Below are 8389 nucleotides of genomic sequence, written 5' to 3'. Positions count from 1 at the left end.
TTGGTGATCTTCACCTTTCCTTTTTACATTTTATCCTTTGGCAAGCGCATTGTGTTGGAAAGATCCTGATATATATATCCAATTGGATGTAAGTTACCATGAACTATTATTGTTGACTTTACCCTTGAGGTAAAAGGATTGGGAGGCAAAACTATAAGCCCCTATATTTCTCTGTGTCCAATTAAAACTTTGAACCCATAAATATCACATGAGTGTTAGCAATTGTGAAATACTATATGATAGTTGATTATGTGGGATTTGCTAAATCAAAGCTCTTACATAGACCCTTCCTGAAAATAAGATGAATTGCAGTTGTTTGATGACTAAAAGCACTATTTGTTAGTTTTCAAGAAAGTTTATGATCTATACTTTAACATGTGAATAGCTTGTTACTTGATCATGAAAAGTTTTATGAGAGAGCTAGTGTTATGACATATAATGATGCCAGAAAAGGTTATTGAAATTATCATTGATCAAACTTGTGCACCTGCTAGCATTCACACTTCATAAACTATTTCTTTTATCATTTACCTACTCGAGGATGAGCAGGAATTAAGCTTGGGGATGCTGATATGTCTCCGACGTATCTATCATTTATGAAGTATTCATGCTATTATATTATCCATCGTAGATGTTTTATATGCATTTATATGCTATTTTACATGATTTTTGGGACTAACCTATTAACCTAGAGCCCAGTGCTAGTTTCTGTTTTCTCCTTGTTTTTGAGTTTTACAGAAAAGGAATACCAAACGGAGTCCAATTTACGTGCCAATTTTTGATGATTTTTTATGGACCAAAAGAAGCTCCTGGAGTGAAAGAGTTGGGCCAGAAGAGTCCCGGGCTACCCACGAGGGTGGGGGGGCGCGCCCACCCTCCTAGGGCGCGCCCCCTGCCTCGTGGACAACCCGGAGACCCCCCCCCTAACGTGAAATCAACGCCAACCTCTCCTATAAATACAGAAACCTTCGGGAAATAACCTAGATCGGAAGTTCTGCCGCCGCAAGCCTCTGTAGCCATGAGAAATCAATCTAGGCCCTCTCTAGCACCCTGCCGGAGGAGGCCATCATCACCGGAGGCCATGGGGAAGGATCCCGGAGGGGCCATCATCGCCATGAAGGCCAAGGACCAGAGAGAGAACCTCTCCCCATCCATGGGGGAGGCCATGGAGGAGGAAGCACAAGGGGGAGGACCTCTCCTCCTCTCTCTCGGTGGCGCTGGAGTGCCATCGGGAGGGGAATCATTGCTGCGGTGATCGTCTTCATCACCATCACCATCATCATGTCTTTTACGCGGTCCACTCTCCCGCACCCCGATGTAATCCCTACTTGAACATGGTGCTTTATGCCACATATTATGATCCAATGATGAGTTGCCATCCTATGATGTTTTGAGTAGATATCTTTTACCTTTGGGTTGATTGATGATCGAGATTGGTACGAGTTGTATGTTTTATTTTGGTGTTGTCCGATTGTGCCCTCCGTGTCGCACAAGCGTGAGGGATTCCCGCTCTAGGGTGTTGCAATACGTTCATGATTCGCTTATAGTGGGTTCCTTGAGTGACGGAAGCATAAACCCGAGTAAGGGGGTTGTGGCGTATGGGATAAAGGGGACTTGATGCTTTAATGCTATGGTTTGGTTTTACCTTAATGATCTTTAGTAGTTGCGGATGCTTGCTAGAGTTCCAATCATAAGTGCATATGATCCGAGAAGATAAAATATGTTAGCTTATGCCTCTCCCTCATATGAAATTGCAATGACGACTACCGGTCTTGTTAACAATTGCCTAGGATAATTCCGCACACCGACCCACCATTATTCCACACTCGCTATTTATAATATTTAGTAATATATTCTAACTTTATGATAACATCACCTACTTTTATATTTTAGCTCTCCGATATTATGCAAAGTTATCCTCTTCATACCCACAACATAGTTTTATTTCTCGTATCTAGTTGGAAGCAAACGTTCGGTGTACGTAGAGTCGTATCAGTGGCAGATAGGACTTGAGAGAATATTGATCTTACCTTTAGCTCCTTGTGGGTTCGACACTCCATACTTATCACTTCCACCTTTGGAAATTGCTACGATGATTCCCTGCACTTGGGGATTATCAGCCCATGAGGCCCAATAACTTCCCGGGGGGTTCCGGTAACCCCAGGTACTCCGAAACTCATCCGAAACGACCCGAACCATTCCGGTGTCCAAATGTGACCTTCCAATATATGAATATTTATGTCTCGACCATTTTGAGACTCCTCGTTATGTTTGTGATCTCATCCGGGACTCTGAACAAACTTTGGTACATCAAATCACATAACTCATAATATAAATCGTCATCGAACATTAAGCGTGCAGCCCTATGGATTCGAGAACTATGTAGACATGACCGAGACACATTCCGGTCAATAACCAATAGTGGAACCTGGATGCTCATATTGGCTCCTACATATTTTATGAAGATCTTTATCGGTCAAACCGCATAACAAACATACGTTGTTCCCTTTGTCATCGGTATGTTACTTGCCCGAGATTCGATCGTCGGTATCATCATACCTAGTTCAATCTCGTTACCGACAAGTCTCTTTACTCGTTCCGTAATGCATCATCCCGCAACTAACTCATTAGTCACATTGCTTGCAAGGCTTATAGTGATGAGCATTACCGAGAGGGCCCAGAGATACCTCTCCCAGACTCGGAGTGACAAATCCTAATCTCGATCTATGCCAACTCAACAAACACCATCGGAGACACCTGTAGAGCATCTTTATAATCACCCAGTTACGTAGTGACGTTTGATAGAACATTAAGTGTTCCTTCGGTATTTGGGAGTTGCATAATCTCATAGTCATAGGAACATGTATAAGTCATGAAGAAAGCAATAGCAATAAACTAAACGATCATAGTGCTAAGCTAACAGATGGGTCTTGTCCATCACATCATTCTCTAATGATGTGATCCCGTTCATCAAATGACAACACATGTTTATGGTTAGGAAACTTAACCATCTTTGATTAACGAGCTAGTCTAGTAGAGGCATACTAGGGATACTCTGTTTGTCTATGTATTCACACATGTACTAAGTTTCCGGTTAATACAATTCTAGCATGAATAATAAACATTTATCATGATATACGGAAATATAAATAACAACTTTATTATTGCCTCTAGGGCATATTTCCTTCTGCGGTCGCCGTGTCGGGAGTGTGCAGGCCAGTGGAAGTGTGGGCCGGCTTGCGTCAATGGAATGGGGATGGTGGTCCAGAAGGCTCCAAGTGAAAGCTTGCCCGACTCTTGCCGGACAGCGGCGGCGACACCTGTGGCGTCGCTCTCCTCCTTGGAGGCGTCGCCACGGAGTCTTCTTCGACCTCTCCCATTCTTAGGGTAAGCTTTTCGAGGGAAATCCTAGACCAGTCCGGTCAAGCGACGGGCGTCGTCCTCCTCCTTTGGGGTGTCGCCTTGAAAATCTTGCTCCCATCCACATTTCTTGGTGGGCTGGACGCACACGGTGTCGCGGCTGGTAGGTGGCCAACCGGAGATGCGTGGATCCCGTGTGATGTCTTGCGCAACAACGATGGCGATGAAGAGTGATGGTTTGGTCGCGACAACAACTTGGTAGTCGGGGCTTGTTCCAGCATGTCCGACGGGTCTTTGTGTTGGTCTTCCATTGCTGGAAGTCGGAGCTGCCGTGTATTGTGCCTGCGTTGGGCGGTCCGGTCATGAAGATCTTCATCGGCGCGAGCTTTGCATATATCTTCTTCAGATCACTTCATCAAAATCGGAGCTGACAGTCCTCTACGCGAAGAGTCAACTGTTTGGCATGTGCCGGCGTGGGTTCGCGAAGCCACTGCGACCAGGCTTTCTTCGGTGAAGTCAGAGTCGCTGGCTCGAGGAGGAGTGATGACAATGACCCTGGTGGACAACCTTGATTGCGGCTCTCTCTTTGGTGGTGTGTGTGCGCCTTGTGTTGGTAGCCAGGTTGGCTGGTATTCCCTCGAGGTTGTCGTGTTACTGCCGGAGAGGGTGGTTTTGCCATTTTTGTTCGGTTTTGCGTTAATTAACAGGATAATTCTCTTCTTCTTTATTAATGACATGAGCCAAAGCTTTTGCCTCCGCTTCAAAAAAAGTTTCTCCACAATGTTCTTCTTGCATTAAAAATCTGGCAACTTATGGATTTGTAGCCATATAGGCATATGAACAAAATCAACGTCCTCATCTCTGCTAAATCCGTCATGAGCAATGCTACACTTACAATCATTTTTCTACGGGTGGAAGTGGCATTATTAGATTAGGGACAGGAGGGCTCCACACGTGAAATCCAGGGGTTACTGATGAATTAGACTCTGCCAAGTCTGTCCGTAGGAGAGTTTCCGTAAGTGCGGTCCATAAGTGGAGCATTTTTTATCCGCATCATATGGGCACAACAAGACTACCTAGTTGTGGAATAGCCAAGGCCTGCATCCTTATGTGTTCCTTGTCTCCAAGGCAAAACGCCTGAACAATGAATCGATTGGGACCAACAGGCCGGAAATTTGACGCATCTGATGGCCTAGGGCCCGAAAGTCGGTGGTGGCGCGGTGGTAGTGACGCGAGGTGGCAGCAACATCGCGAGGGCGGCAAGGCGGCAATGGTGGCGGGCAGGTGCTGAGGCGAAGCGGTGACGACGTGGGGGAATGCACGGTGAAGTGTCAGGGTTTTTTTTAGCCCACCAACGTTTTAGGGGAAGGTCATCTTCCTAAACAAGAGGGAACTTGGGGCCGGTCGAGTTTATAGGATCCTAAATATATTTCGGGTTTACAGGTTCTGTTGTGGACGTTTGTTTTTGCCCAAACTTCCCCTAAATGTAGCTTTTTTATGTTTGTTTTTGCCCAAACTTCCCCTAAATGTAGCTTTTTTATGAACAGGGCATCTATTGAAGTTGCTCTTAGAGCAGCTCGGTTCCTCTAAGAAATTTCCCGAACTACTAGTTTTACAGGATGTTCGTATATTTTAAGGGAAGTTTCATGATAGCTACTTTGTCAGATCCCATAAACTTCTTCCCCTAAAATAGGTTTTCATTTTTAATTTTCATAAAACAGAACTAGATAATGGCCTGGGGCTCCCCAGTCAGTGACACGCACGACAGCCACTGGCAAGGGAGGTAGTCGGTGGCCGCCGGCGAGACGTGGTCATGGGGGCGGCGAGGCGACGGCGGTGGCGTGACAAGGCGGTGCGGCGCAGCACAGGCGGCGGTGGCACCGTGACCCTGGAAATTTATTCCATGTTTACGGGATTTATTGGAGATTTTTTGTTATTTTAGAGATACATGATTTGTTGGAGATGTTTTTTTCTGTTATTTTACAGATACCGGATTTGTTGGAGTTGCTCTAACCAGAGATTTGACGATGCAGACCATTTTACTTGCGGCTGGCTCACAAAATCTAGGCTTTCTGCAAAGGATTAATGCTGATTATCGAAACAGAATTAGTACTTCACATAGCATAATAAGAAGTTGAAGTGGACACAGATAGTCAGATACACAAATAGTTGGACATATCAATACAAAAATAGTTCTGCAGTTTCACAGACCACATGCAAGGGACAAACAGATAAATTTGGGTAACGGGTTCTGTAGTCCATAACCTCCAACGCACAAGAACCATCAAACATGTCCTTCTAAGAGGATATCCATCCTTTTGGTAACAAGTTTGGACCAAGCAACAGTAATCTCCACCTTAGAGTCACCAATCTCACATATACCTCAACTTACATTGCAATATTCGGCCCTGAACTTGACACGACCTTGTCTAGCAATAGCATCACCAGAATGCGAGTAGGCTTGTATAACAAATTGCAGGCTTTCTTCCAGTTCTACAGAAACAACATGCCTTGACAGATCAAGGTAGCCATCTGTGCCCATTGGCATTTCTCCACCATCAGAAGAACGAGAATCAACCAACACAACTTGCCTGGCCAGGGAGTCCATAACTTCCTGTGGTGGTGAGGAGCACACAATCCGACCACCATATTCAAAAGGCCAAGGTCCCCCTTCAACAACACGGACACTTAAGATGGTAGCCTGGACTGTCTTTGCGAGTCGCTCCAAGCTTAACTCTACCGTGCAAAAGCAGTTGTTGATGAGAACGGTATCTAAACCTTCATGATAACCACCAGAATAAGTGCAGCAACGACTGATCAATGCTCTGTCGCTGGACCTTGTTGCACCCTTTACTTTCAGTTGGACTTCGAAGTCAACATGGTCCACAGCCACGATGGCACGGGACGGGCCAGTCAAGTGCAAAAATGGATCCTGCAGGGATCATAGTCATCATTGTCGCTGAATGGAATGAACAAGGACACATGCAAGAACAAAAATGGAAAACAGAGAGAAATTTGGAATACGGTACATACCTCTGGAGTGAGTTTTTGACAGTCTTCCCTTCGCCTAAAGAAGAGAATGTTGCGGTTGTAGTCCACGGTGTCTCGGGCAGCAACAACACCATACACATGGAGTGGTAACTTCAACTTTCCATCTGTTCCAACAATCTTCAAGGAGTAGATCTGCAAGGTGCTCACAGAGCGAGCGGCGTACGGGATCAGTCCCGGCGTGCAATGTGTAAAGTGCATAGGACTCACTGCGGCTGCGACACCAAATTAATCCAAGTGTTAGACATGTTCTAACATGAATTACTTGTACAAGGAAAAAAGGAAGGGAAGAATCTGGTTGCCAAATAAGAGGAGAATGATTCGATGGATGTTCATGTTTACTTACTACTGTCTTCAAATTCACCACAGCATCCCCATGCGGATTCCCAGACTTCACGTTTTCCAGAAAACAACCTGTCCTCCATCTCCATCTCCTCTTTGTCTGATTCTGTGAATTCTGTCACCTCCTCCTCCTCCCCCTCCTCCCCTACCGCGTCCTGAAGTGAGAAGGGGGTCGGGTCTGTTCTGCAACAGCTCAGTGCGTCCTTTTTATCCTGCTCCCACCTCAGGTCATCCTTTTCATTCTGCTCCCGGAACTCGCGTAAGCTGGCTTCCATCTTTAATAGCTCCGTACGAAATTTGTAATACATCCTTAAATTCTCAGCAGTCATCTTGCCCAACACCTTCTCATCCTCAAATTCGAGCATCTTGTAATATTTGCACAAGTTGGTCATACCATCCGACTCACTCTTATCATCAGAAACCAGCACCATCATATCCAACATCCTCGACGCATGTGTCTCCATGCTTGACTTGCCTTCACTAATTGATTTGCCTTTGTCCATCATCCTCGACTCATGCGTCTTGGCGCTTGATTGGCCATCATCCATGTACGCAGTCATCTGGTTGGAAAGGCAACTTATCAGATCTGCTCCCACAAAATGGTCACCCTCATCATCTGTCAACTGGCCATCATCAGCGGTATGGTCAGTCAAATCTGTTATAGATACATCCACCTCTTCCTCAGTCCTCTGCTTCTCAAGACAGTGGGTGCTGGATTTGCCTTTGCCCATCTGATCGGTCATCTCCTCCTTGGTCCTCTGGTCCTCAGCATATTGGACCGCCATCTGTTTATCAGCATTCATGCTATTATACAATATACTATTGGAGATCCTCGATAAACTCTGCGCTGTGTTACACAGATCGGAGACATCGTAATAGGAGATGATGGGGACACTGATTTTCCTCAGAATAGATGCTATAGATGCCATCTCGTCACACAAGGCATCCGCGTGCTGCAATATATGACTGAATTGACGGTTTAGGCGCACTCCCTCGTCCTCAATACCGTAGGGTGAATATACATGCTCGAAGTTGGATTTGAATCTGGAAGCTGATTTGTTATTCTCCGAGTCGATCTCCTTCTGGTCACAGGGCTCGGGCAACTGCTCGGAGATGCAACTGACTTGGGAGGTCACACTATGCGTATCGGAGTTAGGCAGATCCACGCTCTCCTGATCGGCCATGATCTCCTTCTCAGCGACCCTCCGCACTGCATAAAACTTTTTGCGCCTCCGTGGCACTGTGCGTTTGACCTCTGTAACCAAGGCTTTGCGCTCCCTTGCCAGCTTCTGGCACGCGATCTCGCTCCTCAGGGACGTGATCTTCCTCACGATCTCGGGATCGTAGGAAAGAACGTCAGATTGTTTCTCGATGAGCAAGTTCACCAGGGACGCAATCTCCATCCTCAGGATTCTTGCTTCGGAAACAACGACAGGCTGCCGATCCATCTCTTCCATCGCCATCTCAGGAGGCGGCCGAAACTCGACTCCGCCGCCGCCGCCGCGCGCCATCAATCTCTCTCTCTCTCTCTCTCTCTCTCTCTCTCTCTCTCTCTCTCTCTCTCTCTCTCTCTCTCTCTCTCTTTCTCTATTCAGATTGCTAACCAGGCTCGCGTGTGGTATACTCGCCGCCGCCGCCG

The 8389-nt window shown here is 46.2% G+C and overlaps 1 protein-coding gene across 1 annotated transcript; it reads right to left on the bottom strand.

The window, feature by feature from the left end:
* Positions 1-5582: 5582 nt before the first annotated feature.
* On the bottom strand, positions 5583-8389 carry LOC119332306. Its single transcript, XM_037605492.1, has 3 exons — positions 6755-8389; positions 6394-6623; positions 5583-6292 (listed from the first exon to the last, which is right to left on the bottom strand). The coding sequence occupies exons 1-3, from the start codon at positions 8259-8261 to the stop codon at positions 5744-5746; spliced, it is 2286 nt and encodes a 761-aa protein (XP_037461389.1). The 5' UTR covers positions 8262-8389; the 3' UTR covers positions 5583-5743.

The sequence above is a fragment of the Triticum dicoccoides genome, chromosome 1B, assembly GCF_002162155.2.
Source record: "Triticum dicoccoides isolate Atlit2015 ecotype Zavitan chromosome 1B, WEW_v2.0, whole genome shotgun sequence".
NCBI classification, from domain to species: Eukaryota; Viridiplantae; Streptophyta; class Magnoliopsida; order Poales; family Poaceae; genus Triticum; species Triticum dicoccoides.
The sequence above is the reverse complement of the archived record's forward strand: the minus strand, read 5'-3'. Positions and strand labels throughout refer to the sequence as shown.

Bases quoted from the DNA above. Each gene is read 5' to 3' on its own strand.
- LOC119332306 (XM_037605492.1), bottom strand. From the start codon at position 8,261: ATGGCGCGCGGCGGCGGCGGCGGAGTCGAGTTTCGGCCGCCTCCTGAG. The intron at 6,624-6,754 runs GTAAGTAAACAT...TTGGTGTCGCAG, and splicing joins TGGTGAATTTGAAGACAGTA to CCGCAGTGAGTCCTATGCAC. The intron at 6,293-6,393 runs GTATGTACCGTA...TGATCCCTGCAG, and splicing joins GTCAAAAACTCACTCCAGAG to GATCCATTTTTGCACTTGAC.